This window comes from Struthio camelus, chromosome 1 (genome assembly GCF_040807025.1).
Source record: "Struthio camelus isolate bStrCam1 chromosome 1, bStrCam1.hap1, whole genome shotgun sequence".
NCBI classification, from domain to species: domain Eukaryota; kingdom Metazoa; phylum Chordata; class Aves; order Struthioniformes; family Struthionidae; genus Struthio; species Struthio camelus.
This window is the reverse complement of record NC_090942.1, coordinates 3,186,982-3,211,865: the sequence shown is the minus strand read 5'-3', so window position 1 is coordinate 3,211,865 and position 24,884 is coordinate 3,186,982. Positions and strand designations below refer to the sequence as shown.

The following is a 24,884-nucleotide window of genomic DNA, read 5'->3' as shown; positions in this document are numbered from 1 at the left end:
CCTTAAAACCGTCTGCTTTTCCTCTATGCTGCATTTTGCTGCCAATTCTAAGTCTGGCAAGGATGGATCCGCCAACTTCTTGGCTCTCTGTTACAAAAGAGAACATTATAAAGGAGAATTTGTGAGTTAGCTGATTTGTAAACACTACACCAAGTCACCATGTAAACATGTCACTTATGTTCCCATTATTTCTCTCAAGCAGTTACCTGGCATCTGACATTGAGTGCCAGGATTTTCCTTTCCTAAAGATATTACAGTTTGTTCACACGTAAAGACGACCAGCTTCCTTTTGTAGCATAAAAGCCTCTTTAATTAAACAGTACTCACAAAGCATCTTGATAATTAGGATAGCAGAGTCACGGGCAACATTTTGAATACAAATGAGATCCGCAGGTGCACTTGCAATTGTACGGTAAGATACAGTTCAAATGTAGCCAATTAGAGAAACAGAACAGGTAAACAAATAGCAGAAGGCTCTAGACACATTGCTCATTTGGCATTACTAGTACTGCGTACGAAACTTCTGAGACTGCTCAGTAAGATGAATGCTGCAGTCATTATCTGAGCAAAAACAATTAAATGAAATCAGCAAGCATATTAACGGCGTGGGGCTTTGGAGGTTTAAACCCAGGTGTTTCTTGCATAAAGATGGTTTGATATTTTGGGCACTGTGTGACCACTAACTCCCAAGTAGTTCCCAAGAAAGGAAACTCTGGTGGTGCATGAATCACAGCATGCTATCAAGAGGGTCCATTTTTAGGTGGCCACAACGGCCAATGAAATCCTCATTCCTCTCAGAGACAGCAAACGACCTTCATCTTCCCTCCAAAAGAAACGCAGATCTGATCTTTTTTCTTTACAAGGCACTGCTTCCTTAGTTTGCAGCTGCAGCACCCACTGGATAACCCCATCCCTGGTTTTCACAAGGACTTGTTAAGTTACGGCAAGCAAGAAAATAAGCCACAATTTCTCACCTACAAGATGCAAACATCAAACGTGACTATCAATTGCCCTGATGTTCTGGTGAAGCAGTTATGTGTAAGTACTGTTCCTGAAACCAAGTTTGGTTATGTGTAAAAGTCTATGCTTTGAAGTTTCAGCAATAACCTCTGCTGGAAAGAAAGCAGAGGGAACATCGTCTGCCTGCAAGTGGAAAGACACTCATCAGACTGAAACATCAATCTTGTTCACAAAATATATTTATTGTTGGTACAGAGTGAGGCATATTTGTCAGTACTTGATGGGAGTGAGGAGCACAATCGAGTTATTTCAAGTAAATAAAGGCCATGTTACATCTTACGAGTTGGAGCGTTAACACCATTCCAGCAGAAGGCCTGAAGAGAGACTTCACCAAGTTACATAATTTGTGAAATAAGTTAAAGCAAAATTTACTTCATTATACACCGAAAGGAAACGTTTAATAAGGGCAATGAACACAGACTGCACAGTGTGGAGCAGCAGTTGACTCGCTCACCAAGGACTGCCATGTCCTGGCACACCAAGTGTTACATACCCATGTCTTTGAAAGCGAGAAGTTGTTGAGGAGATTCCACAATGAAATAGCAGCATTTCAAGGATATTTCTCCTTTCTAAGGTCAATGAAAGGTTCTTTTCTTTTCCTTCCTTCAATCACCAGTAAGTGGATTTTACTAAGACCGAACAGTATCTTGCGCTGTATGATTTCTGATGTAATAAGATACAGGTTTTGGCTTTTCAAATGGCCACACTGATTGAGCTGTGATGGCTGCTGCTCTTGAAATGGCTCTTCCAGTTCTTCTCTTTATTGGTCTGCCCTGTAAATGGTCTGTCATATCATTTTGGGGAAAAACCGCTCTTCTGCTGAAATTAGAGTTGATGGTCTTGTGCTTGATTTGGACAATGCCTTTATCCTCCTCTCCCAAGCATGCTCTGCTAAGAAAAAAGGAGAGGGGAGGGGAAGAGAGGCAGAAACACTTAACTCAGTATTTCAAAGTTATTTTAGACACTCTCCGAAGTTCAGTAACATTTCCATCCTAGTATTAGTAATATTTAATTTAAAATATAGTAGCAGAAACATTGTCAACATTCATGTCATCATGGAGACAACTCACTGAGGCAGAACACTGCACCTCACCAGACCAGACACTTGGAGAGTGAAGAGTCGCAGGAACCATTCTTTTTTATCCTTCCTAACGCTATCGTGGCTTGCAGTCAGGTTATGGCTAAGGGAAATTAAAGCATCTGACCTTACAATAGGATAAATCCCACTGCCAGCCATTACATACTCTAGGAAATATGTACTGAAGTCACATCACACTAAATACCTCCCCTACCTACCTTCTTCCTGTGTTCTGAGTCATAATCAACATCTCAATAGTCTGAACAGGTTGCACTGACCTTGTTCTTCATTAATCACTTCCTATGCACAGCCAGGCCACCAAGGGCTAAAAGCATACATCTGTCAAGTAGTCCAAGAGTGCTTCCTACTGTCACATCAGAGAGCCCTGCCATCAAGGTCTTGACTCTATTCAGAGAAGCAATGGCCTCTGCTATGAAAATGCAGACTTGGAAGGACAATATGTAGGGGCCTACTAAGAACTTGTTGCTATCTATCATCTAGAAACAAGAGGTTTGTAGAAACAAGCACAAGTATGGATACCATGTACCTATATCAGTAAGGAGAAGTGGGATCTAATATGACGTTGGCAGGCTAGGCAGTAACAACATGCTGAAGGCCAGCTATGTTCACTGAAGGACTGTCAAGTTAATTACGGAAAACTATCGATTCTTGCCACCGAAATCCAAAAAACGGGGAAGAGAGTAAGAGCAATTCTGAATCTCCTTGGAAAAAATAGTTGGAAGGGATTTGACAATTTTCAGGGCCTTTGGTAAGATCAAGCCCAAATGCAAACCTTAAAATCTTGTAAGAGAACTACAAGTAGCTGATTCAAATACATGAGCGACGTCTGGCCAGACAGGGCACGTTCTCTTGTGATCCTGGGCTATGCTGTCAAAGCCATGAAAATTAAGGCTCGGGCAAATTAAAGGGAATGGGTAGCCTGTTGCCACGTACTTTAACCACATTCTCACAGCATTCCTAAAAATAATCTGATGAACCATTCAACTAGATCCAGTAGCGTTTCCTCAAGAAAGATTAAGATATGCACCACAGAACAGGACAGTGTGCATTTGAAAGGACGGTAAACGTCCTTGTGATCGCAAACACTGTTCAGAAGCCATGTCAGGGAAGTACACGCTGACAAAATAAGAAGAGTCAGTTTTAAGTTGTCTAGATTCCATTATAAACAAAGATAAGCAAAAATTTTTATTAGTTAACAAAACCTCCCATTTCAGTTTTGACAGGATCCCCTCAGAGATTTCTCTAAAACTGATGAAGGCTATTTTAACTGGAAGTCTCCTTTGCAGTGGTATTATGGAAACTTGCTTGAAGCTATTGCTGGGCTGAATATTAACTTTACTTAAATTTAACACTGCATAAATTAACACAGGAAAATCCCAACAGATCTGAGAAAAACTCTTTGTTACCTTTCTTTCATTTAGTATTGCAAGGAAAGAAATTGCAGGCATTTGCTCATCATGCGCAGATTTCTGCCCGCATAATTTCATCTTCACACAGATAAGTTTGTTTGAGGGCTTTGTTTATTTCTGTCTACATTTCTGGTTTCTTTTATGTTTTTTACTGACTTTTGCAATTTAACATCAACTATACACTCATTTCAGTTACTTAATGGTTTTTCCTCATGTCTTTTCATGACACCAGCATAAGCATAAAAGGAATATGGTCCGAGCCTCCCATAACACACTTCCTTCAAACACGGCAGTCTTAAATGGCGGCCATAAAAGACAAGGTCTTTTTATTGCGTTTCAGTTGCATTTTTTCCATCTGCTAATTTTTCCATTAGATCGTGAGATGGTAGCAAGTGCTTTATAAAAAAATCAAAACGTAGGAAAAAATACTGAAGGACAAGGCTAAAAAACGGGCTTTTTTCGGACTAGGATGCATGATTAAGGACCACGCTATCCGACAAATTAAAACAACGGTTACAATGAGGCTGAAGGGTAACATTTTGTAACCAGCTTTTTGGACACCCGCACCTGTTGGCATCATTCTTTGAGTTATTCTCAAGCCTAAGCTGCCTGCAGAATCCTGCACCCTTAATAAATACAGTGGTCTAATAGGAAACTGTACTGCACAGATGTTATTACTGCAGTCCTTCTTCTATATAGGAATTACAACTCCCTGGCAGCAGCATTGTTTCTGCATCCCAGAAAAGATGTGGGTATTTCTACACCACATTTTCTATGTTAGCTGACAGTGGATTAAGTGATAAAAATGCCAGTGGATGGTCCGTATTAGCGCGGTGTCTTTTCTGTCTGGAGTTACTTCAGCAGTGGGAACACTGAAATACTTGGTATGGACAATCATAGCATCTTCTCCTTAATGGCTTCTTTAAGTAGTTTTTGTCTCCATTTCTATTCTAATATAATACAAACATTAATAATACATTTAATTTATCTCACTAGCTTCTTAGGACTTTGGGAAAAGATTTAAACCGAAGATACAACAACGTGTCAAACTCTTCTGAATTAACAGCTCTCTGGGCCTTTCTAACAAGGGGAGAAAAGGACAGATAGAGACATGAGATTACAGACAGGATGAGAAATAAGGAGCGTACAGAAGAGAGAGTGAGATAATTATAAGCAAGATAGGAAAGAAAGAGGAGTCAATAAATTCAATTTATGAAAAGCACAGAGTGTGCTCAGCCTGAGCACAAGTGCCCAGACTCACCGCCAGGAAATCGGATTAGTTAACTTATTTGGTTTTCAATATCTTAGTCTATTCCCTCTAGCAAATTTTTTTCGTTGTTTGTTTCTTGTAGCCAATATCAGTTAACTTTTTCATTTCTGAATTTGCTATTTATCCCACTCCTCTGTCTTCCAACCAAACACACATATTTGGCAATTTTGCTGTATTATATAACAGCGTTTAACAATTATTTCAAAGTAGCTGTTTGTCTGGACTTCTGGGCTATCAGCAAGTAAAAATAATTACAACTACAGCTGCAACAAATGAAGGATGAGCTCTAGGGAACTGATGTTCATTATGGAAGACAATCGTTCCTGCTTGCAAATATTTCCATCATAAAAGGCTTCTCCCTCTCTGTTATCATAAGAGAAACCTCTCTGGATTCCCATCTTGAAACATGTGTGAAAGAGAATAAGCAGCATTCAGGAAACACTTTTAACTGCTTGACAGGCTCGGTTGAAGATCTTCAACAAATAAGGTGCCTAAAAGGGCTCAAAAACCTCTTGCTCATATTTATGCAATTTTCTTTTCTTGTCTCTTTTAAACGTGAATTAATTCATCCTCATCACAGTCTTCGGAAGCAATTCATATCAGATACAAACTTAAGTCATATCTTAAATATGTATAAGTAATTAATATAAACTTTGTAATTCCTTTTAAAAATAATAGAGGATTATAAATACAGTAAATAAATGTTCCAGATGATGTAAGGCACAATGAAAATTAGTCCACTAGACGATAAATCTAATATTATGCACTGTCCTTTTTTCTAAAATGTTCCAAAAGCATCAACAGTCCAGTAAATGCAGACTGGATTTTGGACTAAAACACACACAAACACACTAAGGAAAAACTCAGAAATATTAAATCCACATACAAATTGTTGTGTGTGTCACAGCAGAAAATTAACAGAACTAAAAAAACCCCACAATCTTTTGCAAATTCTTTGTAAAGAAAAAAAAAGTACAATTCAAAGAGTCACGAAGCGTACATTTTAGGCAAAGAGGAAGACGAGCAAAGCCTGCCGGCTGGAGAGCGCTGCTAACGGAACGGCGCGAGAGCAGCTTCTGTGCCCAAGGAAGGCAGCTGGACAACGCTTACTGCACTTGTCACCCGCAGGTGTCTGAGCACAGCTCCACCATCTTTCCAAAATTATTACAATATCAGTAGCTTTATATAAGAAAATGCCAGGCTGGAATATCAGGAAAAATTTTCATGAGCAGAGAAACGTAGTAGATTGCGGAAATTTCAGGTCGGTGAAGGAGCACGAGAGCTTATCGCACTAACAAGCAGGCAGGACAAACACAAAAGGATACACCAAAGGACGTAATTTTGAAACGGCCAAGGTGACCTCATTGGCCCTTACGCTTTGTCACACGGCTCCTCTTCAGTGAAAGCTTTCACTAACGAGAACAACATTTAATACTACAGAGTGATTTTAGGGCTGCCTCGACAGCCGTACAAATTGTCCTCGTCCTGCGCTGCTGCGCGTTGAGAGAGCAAGCACAGCAGGGCTGAGCTTGACTTCCAGCTCTGCCAATCCGCTCAGGATGCCTGTTCAAAAAGGAGCATACTAACTACATAAGCAAAGAATTACAATAACAGCACAGCACAAACGTAGCAAGAGCTGTAGGATGGTAGGAACAGCATCAGCACTGCCACGCAACCGTTGTCTCCTGCCACAGTTTGCATAGCAGTAGAGCGCGAGCAGTATTAATTCCAGCAACATCTTCACTAATATCGGGGCTAGACTGAGCCAGCATTACAGCAAAAAAGGCACAGAGAATGTTTACAGTCAAACTCTTTCTACCTTTCCTTACAGGCAGAATTAACTCTAGCGAAAATGATTACCATTATCAAACACTCAGCAGTGCTTGCTGAGTCTTTGCTAACACATTAGAGCATGTGTTTTTACATATTCAAATATTAGTTCATAGACTTTAACGGAAATAAAGACTTATTTAAGCTCTTTTTATGCACACTGCGCATATGGCCTATAAGCACGTTTCCCACTGGCTGCTTTAAGAAGACAACTGAGGCCAACATATGCATCTCCATATTTGAATTAATGTAAAGAGGTAAAAAAAAAAAAAAAAAAAAAAAAAAGCACGTTTAGAAATTTTAGCTTCTTATAATGAAACATAAACATATTGCTATCATTTTTCCCCTTTTGCTGCACTAATAAAGCATAACCGTTGATAACCTAAAGTAAAAACACACACCCCAGCAAACAGATAACAGGAGGGCAAGACCAGCTAAATACCAGTATTACTTTCGCAGAGTACCTAACATAAAAGAAATCAAGACTTCCAATTTGTTAGCTATTTAGCTCGAGGTATGCATTCATTTGTTACTGGAAACGGTCATATTTATGACAAATAGTACCGCTTAGTCTAACGCCCTTGTCTTACTGCTAAAATTGCAGATACCAGGAAACGTCTGCCAACAGGGATAGCTACTGCACTAACCAATAGTTTCCCAAGGGAAGAGATGGAAACCCGATCGTTTAAGTAAATTGAAAGTGGACTCTACAGAGCTTGTGACAACACACATATTGGGAACAGTACTGCTTTAGCACGTAAGAGGGACTAATTGAATAATCCTATATTCTTCCTCTTTTTTACTCCATTAATATTTCAGTAGCAATTTTTCTACACCCACCTGTTTGGCATGATTGACACAATGCAGGTATTGGCTAGCCAGCGCAGAGCAGCTGAGGGTCTCCTGAGCATGCTGCTGATAACATTGTAGGATTTTACCCTGCAGATCAGCACAGACTGGATGAGACTCATATCGCCTAGGGAAAGAAAACAGAACATTTTAGTTCCCTTCGCAGAAAGATTTCAGGAAAGTTTTTTTTTTTTTTTTTTAAGAAGAAAACTAAATAATAGAATTGAAAAGAAACACTTTAAAGTTATAAAGAAAAGTTACTTCTAGAGCTGTTTGTGTTATAATCTGAGTAACCTCAGCCACGAACATGGAGGTGAGATGTAGAAGTCTGGCTGTTAAGACTAGAGGTGTCATCCAGAGCCAACGCTCAGTTCCAGCTGGCAGAGCAAATTAACACCCAGCTTCCTGCGAGCGCACACCTTTCACTGCAGAGTCCAACAACAACTAAGCGTGTCTGATCTCACCTCCACTTAGAAACCACAGGACACATCAAGCTTCATCTCACTGTAAAGTCCTACGACCAAACCATCTTGCTACTTATTAAATGTTGCTCCTGCCTGAGAGAGAAAGTGAGGGAACCATCACACGCTGGGCTGACCTGGAGAACGTAAAAAACCTGCTACCGTGAGCAGATTATGCAATCTGCTTTTGCTGATCTGATGATAACCTCTGATTTTGGTGCACGCTCCTTCCCTCTTTCCATCCATCACCTCAATTCTAATCCTGACGCCGTATGTGCAATTTATTTAGGAAGTCTGTCTATTTTGCTTGCCGCGTGGATTCATTACTCTACCCATCTCCTTGGCTGATGCAATACGCTCGTTGCTTTCAACAGAAGCTAAAGGAGTGGAAACTTCTATAGTCTAGCCTGTAAAAACTCATCTCTTTTGGACAAAAACGTTGTCACTGCACCTATCCATAAAATGTTATGCACAGTGATGGTGCCACAGAATTAAAGAGGGGAATACAATACTTTCCTATTTCAGAAGCAAGGAGGTTGGAAAAGTGTTTTCGAGATGAAATGTACAATGTAATAGTAAGTTAACTGGACGTTTACTTTATAAATACCCTTTTAAGGCACTCATTTCTATAGGAGACAATCAGATCAGAGTTAAAAATCTTCAACATTAAAAATAAAATACTTTTTTTTAAACGGCAAAAAAAAATCCCAACACGCAAAACTTTACAGAAACAATTTACAGCGCCTATAAATTGAAAACAACCATTTGTTTTATGCGCACGAAATGTATACTTAACGCATCCTCCCATTTATCCTACAAGGAAAGCCTGAAAATAGCTGTTTTAACCTGCCTTCCAGCCTACGTTATTTTTAGTTCAATAAGGTCATAAAAGGAATGAGACTCATCAGCCACAGTATTCTCAGATGAATATTCTGTTCCTTCTTATTTTGCTGATTAGCCAAGTCAGATCTATATTTTACTAGCGTATGAAAGTGAAAGGCGAAGCACAATACTGTTCCTTAGGGGAATTCACTTCTTGGCAACCGCGCAAGATGTAGTACCAAAAAAGGAATGTTAAGTCTTCTTGATTTTACAGAACATACCTACATAAAACATCCCTCTCACTCTTTTCATTCATTACCATACATCCGTGAACTGCCGAAAACAGAATTTAAACGCAGTCCCAGGTGCTTACGCGCTTTATGGTCTGAAAGTTCAAACTTCTGCAGACTCTCACGGGTGAGGATTTTCCCTTAATCCCCCCTCTGCTGACATCAGCAAGGCTTTCAAAAGGCTGTTAGGCATCAAAACGTATGACCATAAAATGCTGTACACTGATTATGGTGGGGTCTGTGGCTGTGTCAGGATGGAATAAAAGTACGAGAGGAAGCACCACATATGCTCTTTGCTGACTTATGACTCACAGCTCTGATGATTTAGGTCCAACTAAACCAGAGCTCATTTTAAGTGACTAAAACGCTGGTCTGGATTGATAATCCAATACAATAGGCCATGAGTTAACAAAAACCACACACAATAAACGTAACTGTGCCTTTATTCACAAGTGATTTTAAAGGCCTTCACAGAGCATGCCTCATATAAATTGTGAAGAGAGAAGGAAACGGTCTTCTGTGCACGTACTACATAAATTCTGCAAATGTGTTTAAAGCCATTTCAAAGGGGTAACCCACTCTAACCCGCATTAAGGGGCTTTCTTGATTCCTTTCTTCCTTGAGCCGCGCCATCAGTGACCATTCAAAGTCCACACATTATCCCTTATTTGAATGTTTCAATGGATACTTTACCTTGCTGTCAATACCACAGCCCTGTAAGACATTTCATTTCCTGCCTCACAGTCGCCTGTTTTCATGCTACAATTTTTCACTGGTGATTTTTCAAAACGCACTCTCAGCCCGCTGCTTATCCTTTCAGGCGCTCCAACCCGGCACTGACGGGAGGTCAACGTGAATAAGGCCAGTCCCTTGAAGTAGACAACGTCCATTTCCTTGGATTAATCTGTTCAAGGAGAGCACTGGCTCTGTATTGATCTGCTGTGCTTTTTATGCTGTCCTAATGCACTATTTGCACTTTTGGGAAAACGCTAAATGAGATTACTATCTAACATTAGATGGCTATAAACCATTCGCTGCAGAATCTCCCATTCAGGAAAGAAGGTTCCAGTGCGCATTATGGCAAACCTACCAAAGAGTTTGCAATTGATTTCTGTTTGGTGATGTATGGCAGTACTCTTAGATGGACAGTCAGAAACAGCCAACAGCAAGAAAAATCCTTAAAAGGGAAATGAAATATCTCCCTAAAGGAGAACTTCTCTAATGTTCCTATAAACAACGATAATTTTACAGAAGCCTTTCGGGGTCTGGAGGGCTTGACTGAAGAGAAAGCTTATAAAAGAAAAGCTAAACAGTGCAAAAATAGTAATTATGTGGAACCTCTGGTGTTCCCTTATTAAGAAAACTCTAAGCTTTTTCTTTTTCTTTTTTTTTTTTTTTTGTAGTGCTCCAACACTTAAACAGTTGCCCTATGAAACCACCATCGCTACCTTCCAACCACACATCTTTAACTGGACTACTTCTTTCCATAACTTTCTCCCCTCTTGGAAGTGGTTGTTCAAATCATGATTCAGGAAAGTCCAAAGACGCATCAGAAAGTGAGCAGTTTACAAAAAAAAGTAAACTTAATGCGACCAGAGAACAACATCCTTGTATCCAAGTTAGGACGTTACGGTCTGGATGGGTGGACAAACAGAGAGCTGAAAAACTGGTTAGATGGTTGGGCTCAGAGGGTAGTGGTTAGTAGGTCATGCTCCATCTGCAGGCTTGGAGGAACACAGGAGTCTATACTGGGACCTGTCCCGTTTAACATCTTTATCGGTGACCTGGAGGGGAAGATGCGGAAGTGCACGCTCATCAAGTTTACAGATGGCGCCAAACTGGGGAGACCCAGTCAATACACTTGAGGACACTCTGCTATCCAAAGGGACCTACACAAGCTGTTGGAATGAGCCAACAGGAACCTCATGCAATTCTGCACGGGCAAACGCCAAGTCCTGCACCTAGGAAGGAGCAGCCCCTTGCAACAGTACAGCCTGGGGAGTGCCTGGCTGGGGAGCAGCTCTGCTGAAAAGAGCCAGGGAACCTTGGTAGACAGCAAGTTGCACACGAGCCAGCAGTGTGCTCAGCCAGCAAAGGCGGCCAGCAGCATCCTGGGCTGTATGGACAGGAGTACTGCCAGTAGATCGAGGGAATCCATTATCATCATCTAATTAGAACCTGATAAACAACATCACTAATCTTGCGCCCAGTTTTGCCCCCCACCCCTAACACAAAGATACTGACAAATTGAAGAAAGTTCAGCAGAGAGCCATCAAGACGGTTGGGAGCTGGAGCACCTGCCCTGTGAGCAGAGGCTGAGCGAGCTAGGCTGGTTCCGCCTGGAGAAGAGCGAGCTTTGGGGGGACCATGCTCTTCATAGCAGTGCATGACAGGAGGACAAAAGATAATGCGGTAGATGGAAACACAAGAGCTTCCAACTGGATATAAGGAAAAACTTTTTCACAATGAGGACAGTCAAGCACTGGAACAGGCCGCCCAGAGAGATGATGCAGTCTTCACCATTAGAGGCATTCAAGACCCAAAGAATAAAGCAACCTGGTCTGATCTCAGAGTTGATCCTGCTTTGAGCAGGAGGTTGGACTAGAGACCTCCTAAGATCCCTTCCAACCTGATTTATTCTGTGTTTCTATATCCTGAGAGGGAGATCTTTATTTCTGAATATGTGGCAGAGGACCTGCCCAACCTTAACACTTGGGAATTTCACAACTATACCTAAGAAAACAATAGAAAAATAGTGTTCCAGGGAACAAGGAACGACAGGACACCCTGACAAATCTCAATCTCTAATGAAAGTGACTCACTCACTTTACAGAATCAACACACGTGAAATTTAAAACGCCTTTCTTAGCAAAAGTCAATATGAACAGCCGTCTGATCTGCACTGTGCACTACATGGCACAATAGTAACGACTTGTGTTTATTAAGTTTACAATTACTCAATCGGTGCTCGCTTTCCCAGCTGCTCCTCAAGCGCCTCACATTCTAGGAAAAAATTCCTGTGCACTAGAACAAGCCTCAGAGGAAACCACCCACCCACCTTTTCAATCAAGCTGATGCAATGGAATCTCATAAAGGTAATAGGATGAAGACACAAAAGAAAATAAGAGAAAGCTTTAAAAAGAAATATTGCATGCCAAAGCGTGAAGAGAAAATTTAATGAAAGCAACTTTGTACCCATCTAGCCTCTCTCAAAGAGCACAGCTTATTGTATTCCTGGGGGCTCCAAGAAAGGATCCCCTTCACAGCATTCAAAAAAATGTCTGCTAAAGAGGAGATTTGAAATCGCCATGGCAAAGCTATACAAGTTTTGTGATAAAACTGACATTCTGACTGACGGAATCCGAATCGCTGATGAGTTTCCAACTGCGCAGGTATCTAGCATAACCCCACCAGATCAGGACTTCAGACAATTGTCATAAAAAGGTAATAAAAGTAATAATAATATAATAGTAAAAATAACCTCAACAGATCACAAAAGCTAGTGCCATTAGCTGGCCAGAGGTATCCAAGGAGCAACTTTATTCCTCATTAAAATGTTGACACCTATCAAAGCTTCCATTTCCTCAACCTGCCTACAATGCACACAGAAGATATGAAACAACAAGTTGATGCAAACAGACGGTAAAACAAAAAGGAAACCGAGGCAATCTTTATTCTCCTGATAGACAGCCAGCTAACTACAGCAACAGCCTAATTGCTTTCAAGTGCTTTATGAGCAACTAATAGGATTTTGAGGGACTTACGGGAAGTTAACCGATTGTCTTTGTCTACATCTACCAGAAGTTCCTCCTAAGACCAAGAATTAAAAACAGGCGCTTGTCTGAAAATTGGAGAAGCCAGTGATGGAAGCTAGTGTCATGAGTGGTTCAGAGAGAAAGCAAACAGACGGTCAGAAATACACGGGCTAGGCAAACAGTAGTTCCCACGCTAATTTCAACAGACATTGTCAAGGCAAAATTTCACTTGTCATGGCCGGGGGAAAAGTTGTTGCAGTAACTGGTATCCTGAGTTGTGACGGATTTAGCTGAGATGATGGACAAAAAAGCCGCGTTTCAGATATTCTGCATAAAGACTCAGCAGGAGCGCAACATAAGCCTAAGAGAAGACCCAGAAAGAAGGTCAACTCAAAGATAAAGTGTAGGCAAGACGACTAAAGCAGAACAGGAAAATGGTATAAAAGAGGTGTGTGTGTTGGGGGGGGGGGGTGTTGCTCTTTTTCAGATTATCTCATCCACAAAGAGCCACTTCCAACAGGATCACTTCCTAGGCAATTGGCAGGACTTGGTTATAGTATAAAAAGCAGTTGCAAAACAAAGTACAGGGGACAAGTAAGGGGAAAAAAAGACAAAAGGACATGTAGTTATGAAGCTCCCTACTGCTGCACCATTATTTTTAGTTTTTAAGTCAATTTACTCCTTATATTATTTTTAAAAATTGTCTTCACACATTAAGTAGGTGATGACTTGTAAGCACATTATGAAACATGCAAAGCACAAACCAAATGGTTATGTTCTTTTAAAAGTATTGTGGAAGTATTACTACTATCTGATTTCTAAAAATCCACAACTGATATTATGAAGCAGTCCATAATGAAACTGTGCCCACACAGAGCCCTCAAAATTACAGTGTGGGAAGTGCTGCCAGCAAAAGACCACGAACTGTATGGTTGATTCTTGCTTTTATTTACACTTGACTACATAGTGTGACTTCTCCAAAAGGTGTAAAAGAATATTTCTAACAAAGTCTTTTATCAAACGGTGGAAGAGAACCACGTTCCTTTCTGTCCCGCTCCAAGTGAGAACACTACATGCATGCAGTAATACCAAACAAGTGACTTACGCAGAAGTCTGAATACAACTTACGCTGCCTCCTGACACACGAACCTTTTGTGCTATGTGATCAGTTCCCGTGTTGATATCGCCCACGTTATTTTTAAACTCTTTTGCCTAAAAACCCAGCACTGACAAGAACATAAGCACATGTTTGTCATTCTCTCATTTATTTCATTTCCCATCCATCCTTCTCAAAAGCAAATAAAAAAAATCTGTTTTGAACATTCTGACCTTTGCAATTTAGGGATGGAGATGAGAAGACAGACACGTTCCAGCACATTCACACACACTGCTCAAAGACAGACGTTTAATTACGCCTAGAGAGTACTAAGTCAAGTCCAATATGTTGACAAAAATGTGGTTCAACAAAGACGAAAGTACTATTGACTTTTCCCCCCCCCCCCCACTTTTGTGCCTAGAGAATGTTTCCCCCTTGGTAAAACAGCCGGTACATTGGTAGAGTTACAGCTCAGTTTTTAGAATAACCAAAGCGGAAACCATTCTTTGGGATGCAACAACATATTTATTGCATATGGGGAGGAAAGAGCACCTCTAAGATTTACAGAAAGAATTTACGATCTCAAACAGGAATTGGAGGCTCCTGTCAACTTTGATGGGCAAAATTAGATTGGATACATTTATTCATACTGGTATTCATTGAATTTTATTGTCTCAAATCACTATCCCTTTATAAAAAATTCTCCTCTCTGAAAGAACAATAAACCTTAAAAGAAAAACTACACCAACATATTATTATGCCTTACATACTGTACCTTACATATACCCAATCTTACAGCTGCAGATGGAACCACGTGTTGGAATTATCCAAATCTGGGATGCACATTTTTAACTCTGGAGCTTAAAAAACAACCTGTATTGAATACCAGGATATATGCTTTATATACTAAAATAAACAACTCTATGAACTACGATGGCACAAATTTTAGGATTTTAACAGGGACACGCATGTCTTTACAGCATTGAAAATATAATGCAGTAAATGCAATCTTTAATTAGAAGAAACTCTAGAAGTTTTTATCTACACACAGAATAGATTGTATCTATGCATTGCATCTATATAGGATATATACTGTAGTAAGAACTTCTTGCTCTTGCACTGGTCAAAAACAGTGCCTAACTTTGGCAAGTTAAGAGAGGAAGAACGACCATCTCAGACATCCGGTATCTGTCCACAGGTAGAATGAAAAACTAATCCTAACACAAGAGTCAAATTTGCTCACTCTGGACTGAGCAAAACCCCACACTTGCACGCGCACATGCTCAGCATATAAACACTTGTATTTTGAGCATCATAATGTAAACTCAGATCATAAATTATTTTTAGAGTTTGCATGTGACAGCACTTGAGCTCTGTCTCATTGCTCCTCCCAGAAAATTATTTAATGAAGACTGGTAAAATCCCCCGTGCTCAGCTGTTCATGAACAGCCAAGTCCAAGAGGATCATGGCGAGCAACACCAGGTGGTGCCATTTCTTAGTCTTACAAGTTGGGGGGGGGGGAGGGCTTTTTTTTCCTCCCCGCTACAGCAGCATTACATAGTTTTAGGCAGCGTATCTTCCAGAAGGAGCTGGGGCAAGCAGCTAGGGAATCGATGCTCTCTTTAGATCTGCCTAGAGCTCATTTCGTTGTAAGGCAAGATCTGCTCTTGGAGGACTTTAACCAATGCTTTGGCTGACGTTCCTCAGAGAAGAACTAGCTAAGGCCAGTGGTTTGCAACCACTGCTGCTGCAGGACTACTTGGGTACATTAATAATATTAAATAGTGTTACATACCATACAAAAATACAATATGGTATCACTGACTTTTAAGGGGAGGGGGGAAACGCACAACATTTTTCGACAGTTTGAAACCTGCTTCTGCATGAAAGTGGCAGAACAACACAAGGGAAGTTCTTCCAAAATGATCAGTGTGCCATAAGCAAGTGTATTATTCTTGTCCTTAGGTTAAATTTTCACAATAACGTTACATTGCTGAACTAGCATAAGGCATGCACGTGCACACAAAGAGAAGACTAGAGAGGGACCAAAGCAAGGACCAAAAATCCAGCTGAGCAGCATAAGCCAAATTCACGATAGCATACCATGTTGTAATTTTTTTTACTGACACTTATTTCCAAGTAGCTGTATAACTCACTTCAGGCTTTGCAAACTCAAGAGCAACGGGGACAGCCTAAACTCATGGTAATGAAATCTTCACAGCAATGCCTACTACTATTAAAAACGGCTCTCCCTTTATATACGTACTATACAATTCCTTCTGGGAAGGAGACGTGCTTTTTTGTTTGCATCAAAGGTCAACTACTGCACTCAATGCGAAGCGCCACAAGACATTAACTTGTGGCACATTATTATCCAAATATTACTTTACAGAGCAATACATGTTTAACTATTTTCTTCAATGGCAAGAGGCCCGAAAGCCTGTTACCAGCCCCAAAAATAAGAGGTATTATGGACCAGAGGTAGTGGACAAGAAAAACAATCAACAGTTAAAGACATCAAGCATCGCCGCTTCCATGGGCAACGATGACTTGAGGCGACTGAAGGTTGCATTCTTAAAAAGTTAAAGGACAGTAAAATAAATGGCAGTTTTTCATTTGGGCATGAAGTTATTCAACAAAATGCTTGGATTCACTTTGATAAGCTGCAGAGGCTACGTGCACTTCCTAAGGTCTTGCACCGGGCCAAGAGGCAAGCCACTCTTTCATAAAACGTAACCATCCAGGCTGCAATAACAACAACGCATTAGCAAACAAATACAAAGAGGAATAATCACCCTGTGAACACGTTGCTAATAAGTGGGTACTGGACCTCGCTATACTATATCTTAGCTTTAATGTGCTTCTACAAGGTGCTGTGGAAGTACAAAAACATAATGCCCTCAGCATCCCTTTTAGCACGTTAGTGAGGAAAACGTACCTCCTGCCACAAACAAACCACTGAACTTCGCAGCTCCTCCAAGGACAGCGTTCATGTTTTATTTCATATTTCTTCACTGCCTACAGGGGGACATTTCCCCGAGACTGTTATAAGGCAGAACAGCACCTGCGGCCCGTTCGCCGACTTTACCAAATGTTAACTAATTCCGAGTATTCATATTGGCCAATCATTTTTCTCCTGTATTAATTACAATTTCCAATTCTTGGAGCAAATTCTTTGGAATGCAAACTCTTCCGGTGCCAGATGGCAGCCGTTATGCTTGTACAGTGCCGGGCACTTTGCATTTATGCAATACCTGGGAGGCAGTTTTACACCACGAGGTTGGAGGATATCGCAGGAAATATCGCTGTCCACTTGCAAAGATCTTACCCTGCCTCCGCAGGCATTTGTTCTGCGTTGGCATCGCTGTTTGGACGCTGAGTTATTCCATGGCACTTTGGTCTGCTCCAATAAAGCCATTCTGCTGCTTTGCGTTTTATAACCTTATCGCATACAATTTTTAAGTCGCTATTTTTTGCCAAAGCCTCGGAAAGTTTGGTAGCAGAATGCTTTCCAGCTAAAGCATCCCAAGTTTGACAGACTTTAGATCAGCTGCTAAAACTGTTTCTCATTAGGTCATGCCCCTTGATATCAACTGGTTTTCACCGCAGTTTTATTGCTAATTCCTGCTAAGCAAAGATCAACTTGCTCCTCTCTTCAAAGCAGCACATCTCATTACAAAAGATGCTACTAGGCTAACAGCACAAAATAATATTTCTTGTGCTGGTGTTCTTTGCCATTAGGCTGTTTTTTTTTTTTTTTTAAACAAGACCTAAATATAATAGAGAGTCTAAATATAACCCAGACAGGAGAACAATAACAATTTGAGGGGAAAATAGCTCAGTGGTGGAAATTGCAACAGAAATAGTAATTCTTCTCTAAACATCTTCCTCCTTCCTCCTCGTATCATTTTTAGAACACACAAGTAGGTAAAATCTAAAGGATCTCTTTCATCCCAGGGATTAAGCCAGCCCCAACGAAAAAGGTCGCCCTTCGGGTGCTGCCTATAGAAGATAGCAGGATTTTATCACGCTTATCCCACTTAGCGGGAAAGGTGAGTCCACTTTAAAGCAAACATGGTGGTGAGCGAAAGCATCCTATCACAGGTACAGGGAGCTCAGAGAGTCAATAATGAAGATAATTATAGTTAGTTATTGTTTGGTCTACTTACAGCCCTATTTTACAACGCTACTGCCAGCAGAGCTATTTTATGCGATGTCTTTTTTCCTGCGGCAACCTTTTCATAAATCAAAGCAAAAGCAATACTAGGCAGTTTCTCCTGCAGCCTGTTTGACAATAAAAGTTAACATTGAACCCTGGCTGTTATCAATCTTCATAAATGTGTCCGTGATACAGCAAGCCTGTTCCATATTACATCAAGCCTGTTACTAATGCACGTAGAGGAGCAACCCAGTGGCTTAATGGATCTCCTAAATGGCTTGAAACTGGGACCCACGTTAAGTGGTGAAGAAAGTTTTAAAGAAATAACTGGTTTTCCTCGTGTCATTAAATAAATGATAGAAAAAAAATTACACTTCCCTGCGGGTCTGCCTCTCCTAGCCTGGAAAACTTACATTGCACTACAATATGAATTTGCATATGTACAATAGAAATCTCAGGAAAATGCACATCTCATTTAGGAAATTACAGTATTAAGAGTGAGTTATTAGTATTTCAGTACTTTCTTTTAGCAGAGATCTATGTGACCAAGGGTGTTTATATTCAAGCCCAACACTCAGAGTCAGATAGAATTAAGTAATTCACTTTCAGGAGTATACACATCCGATTAAGCAGAATAAGGGGTAAAACCCAATCTTATGTATTAAAACATATTTACATATTATTTGAAAACACTTAATTTACAATCCATATCCAAAACAAGTGGCTGATGGTAGAGCTTGACACATTTGTACTGCACAGCTGCAAAAAGCTTTAACCGCCTAAAAATGACGTTTAGCACGTACAGAGTAGCTTAAAGACCACCTTTCTCCTATACAGTGCCACATCATGCAACGGGGGAGAGGGAGTAACAAGTCTTCAGGTTTAAAGGAAAGAACTTGGGATAGGACCTTTAATAGACTGGCTTTACAATTAATCAATTCTCTTGAAGAGCCACCAAAACCTACTTTGTCGTCTGTTCAGAAGAACACCTGGCAACACTCCTACCTGAAGGACAGTGGAAGGGAGCCAACGTATTTGGTGAAGACGACCTGGCGAACTGGACTCTTTTGGCACTGAACTTACCTACCAAGAACTTCCTTTTGAATTGCATAGTGACTAAGACTGTGTTGACTGCAGCTTTCTATCGAGAGACTTGTAACAACTTTTTTGCCAAAGTATGGTGTCTAAACAAGGGAAAGAAAAAAACAAATGCGATAGAAGAAAAGGGACGGCGTATCAACGGGCCATGCCAGAGCAAGACCTCACCAACAGTAAAGCGCTGTAGACAAAGAGGTGCTCTATTACATACAGATCTATAAAGCCTGTCTCGCAAAAACTCTTCGATCCTGATCTTCTCATGCTTCCAGTAACGCATGCTACACAGGGCAGCGTTTTCTAAGGAATATAATCCATCTTAACACATCCTTGACAGGGAGCCCATCTTTATAAGCTTTATCGCCACAGACACGGCACTCAAGTGGTCTCCTTTAAGATACTCATGCTGTTTTGTTCCATTCTTTTCCCAAGGCTTAAATATGTGCTATAAATGTTTCAGGACTCTATGTGGATTCTGCATCTCAGGTAGATGAATAGAGAGGCAGAGGACAGTGTGAGAGTGCTTTCTTTCTTTTCTTTTTTTTTTTTTTTTTTTTTTTTTTTTAAAAACACTGACAAGTTTTCTGATTTCCATCACAGATCCTCTATAGAGGCACGTGGCTCCTGAACTGATAACAGACACTAAAGCTTAAATGTTCCATAAACAGTAATGAGGGAAAATTTCCCCTGCTGAACAGCCTTGTCTCTTTGCAATGTCTTTTAGAGTTAGAAGGTGGAGCTAACGTTCCCAAATTTGTACCATTGAACGTAAATAACAGGTCATCACTATAAAAGACAAAATGTTTCAAAATCCCAAAGTAAAATAAAAACATTCAGGAAATCCCCTCTTCAAAAACATCACCAAAAGAGCAATGGCTTCCTTGAAAACGAAGCTCACGTTTAAGAAAATACAGAAATGTGCTCAACAGATGCTGTAAAAACATTCAAAAAGCGATTATGACATTTCTTGACCAACATATACATTTTCTCCTAAGGAGAACCCATGCTTTAGAAACGTAGCAATAACAACTGAAGGAAGCAAAAAGGACGTTCAGAGAGTAATTTAGCATTTCGCATAGGGAGAACGGAGATTAGCAGGGAAAAGGTTAAGCAAAATAAAGGCAGAATGTCAGGAAAAAGTATCCTGTAAAGAACATACATTAAACAACACAATAGTGTTTTGAGGGAAATAAGTGCTGAATTTTCTGCTAGGGAGATGGGCTACCTTGTTGGACCTGAGTGCTTCCGACTAACATGGTATTATCAGATGCAGAGTCCTGTTAGCATCAGGGTTTTGCATTCAAAGGCTCAGAGCTTTGGTCTCGTCGGACAAGGCAGGTGTAACGCTACCTGCAAGGTCACCCTAGTCGGTGTGCGAGTCACTACAGAACCACTCTCTGATCGGTTAACTGACTCGTACAGTTACATTTAAGAAGATGCCCATTGATACAGCTTGCTGGAAAATTCAAGCTAAAAAGAGTAAGAAATTTTTTAAAGGTGCATCTTCTGGGAAAAAGCTTTAAAATGTTAATATTCACAAAAGGCCACTACTGCCTAGAATTAAGTTATGTGAATGTCAAGGTTTCTCGGATCAAAGGCGAATGATGTTTAAAGTATATAAGTTTAGGGGAGGGGGAAAGTATGTCCGTCTCCAGACGGACATATTATCTACAGAAACAGCTATTCTTTTTTGGATCTTTTTAAATTAAACCTCTTTGTTCTCTCCTAGCAGTACGCTCCCGTACGGGCAGCGAGTGGGCAGAGCAGTCATTGTCCCTGTTAAATCACCAGTCCATCTCTAACCAAAACTCCTGCCCCTCAATAAGAAAACAAGCGGGCAATCTGCGGTTCCACAGTCCAATCCAACATTTTGTGAAAAAGATATATTTTTACTTGCTTTGATGTCGTGGTCATTGATACCCCTTCTCCCTGTTTCATGAGAAATGAAGTTTCTTGTCTTGCTGCTTTAAATCATTTACTGCTATAAGCATTTGTTTGATTTTCCTTGCTAGGTGATGGATCCCAAAACACATGATGCTGCAACTGCTAACTGAGAGGATCTGCAAAGAAAGCCAGAATACCACCACTGGACGCTAGTTAAGACGGGGCGTGGGGGAGATTAGGAACTGTTCTAACCCCTTACCTGTAAATGACATCCAAACCAATCAGGTCGCTCATAACCGTACACTGTAGTAGAAAGAATAGCCTATAAAGTTTGCGGGAAAGCAGCAAGACCACTGACCCCTTAACTCTAGTCTTGGATTCGGCACATATTGCCCCTCTGACCTCAGTCAAACTCCTTAACCTTAACGGATGACTGAATGCACTTAGGTCACAGGTATACAGGTTCTTGCATTATTTTTATTACAGTAGCACCTAGATGAACTGACGATGAGTTTATATTATGTACACAACTCCCTAACCATGCTAATGCATAAAAAGGCATAAATCCCATGCAGACTTATAAAGGCTTCTCCATGATCCACCACCTGCGTAGTACGCCTGTTGTCAGCAGCCAGCTGCACAGTTTTGTTCCATTCGACAAAAAATTACGTTAACCAAGTGCGACCTGGCACGCGTTAGTTTATTTATTTGAGTCTGCAAGCAGCACCAAATGACAGCAAAAGGATGAACTTCCTCATTCGTCAAAAGAGAAACCCGAAACGCACAACGTGACGATCCCTATCCAGCTCCCAGATGTCAGCAGCTCCAGCAAGTCCTTCTCCAGATGTTGGCAGATGCAGCTTTGGCTCTCTACATGGCCAATATAAATATCTGCAACGCGCTGAGACACAAACGCATGAAGACCAGCAAGAAATGAATGGAACCTGCTTTCAGCACTAGCAGCGTTTGTGCTGTTCTGACATTTTGGAAACGAGGACTTTCTTTTTAAAAATGTAAATTAAACAGCGGTAGAATTCCCAGCCTACGTGAGCATCAGAAGACACAGTGACGCTCGCTGAACGCTCCAGGCCTGACCGAGAGATTAAGCTGAAGCCTTGCCGGTTAACTAATGTCCAGACCTGAGCGGTATGCCCAACACTCTAAAATTCAGCTTAATTAGAAATGTCCTAAGCAAACAGAAAGACAAAATACATAATTGGAAGATCAACTGCAATTAAAAGTGCAGCTCTACTCAGAGAAGCAGCTACTAAAACGTATCTCTCTGCATGCCTCATGTCTTGTCAACTTCCCAAAGTGAGAAGAAAAATTATATCTAAATATACATACAGATTTTTAATTCCATTTAGCCTTTCAGAGCTAAGGAGGGAGCTAGGTGAAATATACCTGCCAGCTGCTAGAGAAACTTGACAATTTTTAAGTCCTGGTAATACTTTCTACTACCAGCAATTAAAAAGAAAAGTTGCACTATCGAACTAACGTCATCTGAACTAGAAGCCAACAAGACAGCTTAACGCTCTTTTTACAAACCTTGCTTTCCAGGTGTGACAGTACTTTGCAGCAAAGCATACGATTTGATATTATTTCGCCAAATGTTTAAGGGTATGCTTTGGCTTTATAACTGTGACTTCGCTGAGGAGGAGTCTACGCAGAATGACTGCAGTCTGTTTTTCCCATGCTTTAGCCCAACACTACTGGAGGGGGGTAAAAAGAAAAAAAAAAAAAAAGGATGAATTGGTTAATTACATGTAGCAGCAAACGAGCTGTAACGGAGGTGTTATGAATGTAAATCAGTGACGCCCGATGCAGCGCCCGCAGCATCTGTGCGTGCAGCTTGCAAAGCGACGAGACGGTGCCGATGTACTGGCACCCTGCTCTGATCACTTCATCGCGTTCAAGAGCTCTGCTGGGAAAACAGAGGTCAGCGGCACCGACCCCCCTTGCCGCGGCTTGCGCACGGGCAAACATCAGCGACCGAAGGAGGACGGGCGTCTTTTCACCCCGCGATTTCGCAACGGCTGGTTTCATAGCCGGGGGGCCTTAACCCAACGGATAGCGCAAGCTCTTGCCGAGCACGTCTAACCCGTCGAGGCAATTGGCAGTTCATTCTTCACCCTGTAACCAGAAGCAGGTGTATGCTCCTTAAAAAACCCATACCATCGACCCTGCAACACATGCTCCCTTTCAGGAGGAGAGGCTTGCTGTGCTCAGAAAAAAAAAAAAAAAAAATCCTTAAAAAAAAGGTATTTGCAAATCTCAGCAACGCAAGATTGCAAAACACAGAACAAATTAAAAGACGAGACTCTGGGTTTTAACCTTCTTTGGTTTAATACCGTAATTGGGAAATCATTTACTTGTGTTTACACAAAATCCCAACAAAGGCTGCTTGATGTATTAAAACAAGAGGCTTTAGCCCTTGAAAGGGAGCGCGGAGCCAGATGCATCACTGCCGCGCGCTACGTGCCAGCCGCGCCGCGAGCCGTCGGCTCTCACTGGTTACGAGCGGCTCCCGAAACTGCAGCCAGCAGCAAGAACTGCCCTTAATGAGCGCATCCATCAATTTGCAGGGGACTTGGTTGATTACCAGCACACAAAAATAAGGAACAGGCCAATTTAACTGTTGGCCACTGATGCATGAAGGAAGAGTTTCACTCGCTTGCTTTCCTAAGGCAGTCTATAAAATTACTTAACCTGTCCGTGTAAGCAAATACAGAAAACCTGTGATGTGCCGAAACACGAGCGTGTGCTTTCACTCTGACACAGGCACGGAGGAAGGGGCATCAACTAGACACACTGGAGGGGAAAAAAAAAAAAAAATTAGACAAATAAGCACCTTTGCCCACATCTGTCATAAAGGTCATCCTCATATAAAGACCTCCTAGAAAATTTTTTGTTATTTTAAGTACTAATTCGCATCAGATAAGAAGTTCCTCGTCATGACCGAGTTTTAATAAAATTAATCGTAACCTTGCTTCCTCCATCCCATACTGCAAAGTATCTACAATCAGCGCTGGCCTGAGCGGAGCTTTAATTACCGTAGCCAGGATTTCAAAAAAGGAAACAAGAGGGGAAAAAAGAGATTATGACAAACAAGGAAAGAACTGGCTTGGCTCGCTTAATTGGTGGGCTATCTAAATTTTGAATAAGGGACAAATAAGTTGATGCAGCTTTCAAAAACACATCCAACACTTTAAAACGGTCTCCTGACCAAGCAGATGCTCACATTTGACGTTCACATCACAGTTCAAATATCCCAATGGAACCACACGTTCCCGCGCAACCGGACTCATAATTTGGGCGTAACGGGAAAACACAGAGATATTTTTCCAGAACGGACGGCTCCTGCTTCACGCAGAAGGAATCTGCAACCAGCTAAAAAGTGCACGATTAATATTTCATATAGCTCTGTTGGGTACTCTACATTCCTAATGGACTATATTGATCAAAGGAGGAAAGTTAAACATCTATGTCGCTACAGGGAAAACCATAAAGTTGTCACTTACGACGCGATCATCATTTCATAGGGAAATGCACTGAATAAAGTGGGATTTTTTTGTTTGTTTTTTTGCTTTTTAAGAATTTTGACATTCTGAACCTTTCTGTATGTTCACAGGTTGGAGAAGAACTGAAACAGGTGGAGGGTAACTACTGCCCGCCACTGAAGTCCCTCTACCCAAGCTGCCAAGTGGCTGAAGCAATAGGCAACTCGACCCAAAAAAGCAGGAACACGTAACCCCCCGTTTCCTCGCTGCAAATCAAAGGCGTACGTAAGGCGTGCGTGGATGAGGAGGCTTTCACCGGCTGAGGGAACACGGTGTCTCCCCAG

The 24,884-nt window shown here is 41.1% G+C and overlaps 1 protein-coding gene across 4 annotated transcripts in view; it reads right to left on the bottom strand.

Moving 5' to 3' along the window:
• Positions 1–1,181: 1,181 nt before the first annotated feature.
• Positions 1,182–24,884, bottom strand: part of CHCHD3 (coiled-coil-helix-coiled-coil-helix domain containing 3) — a 160,795-nt gene continuing 137,092 nt past the window's right edge. For 2 of the 4 annotated variants that reach the window (XM_068953663.1, XM_068953527.1), the window contains 2 exons: positions 7,469–7,604; positions 1,182–1,908 (listed from right to left, as the gene is read on the bottom strand). In XM_068953663.1, coding sequence (XP_068809764.1) covers positions 1,885–1,908; positions 7,469–7,604 — 160 coding nt within the window. In that variant the 3' untranslated portion in view covers positions 1,182–1,884. Of the gene's footprint in view, positions 1,912–7,468; positions 7,605–24,884 lie in introns of all 4 variants that reach the window. The other 2 variants (XM_068953600.1, XM_068953450.1) reach the window with 1 other exon arrangement.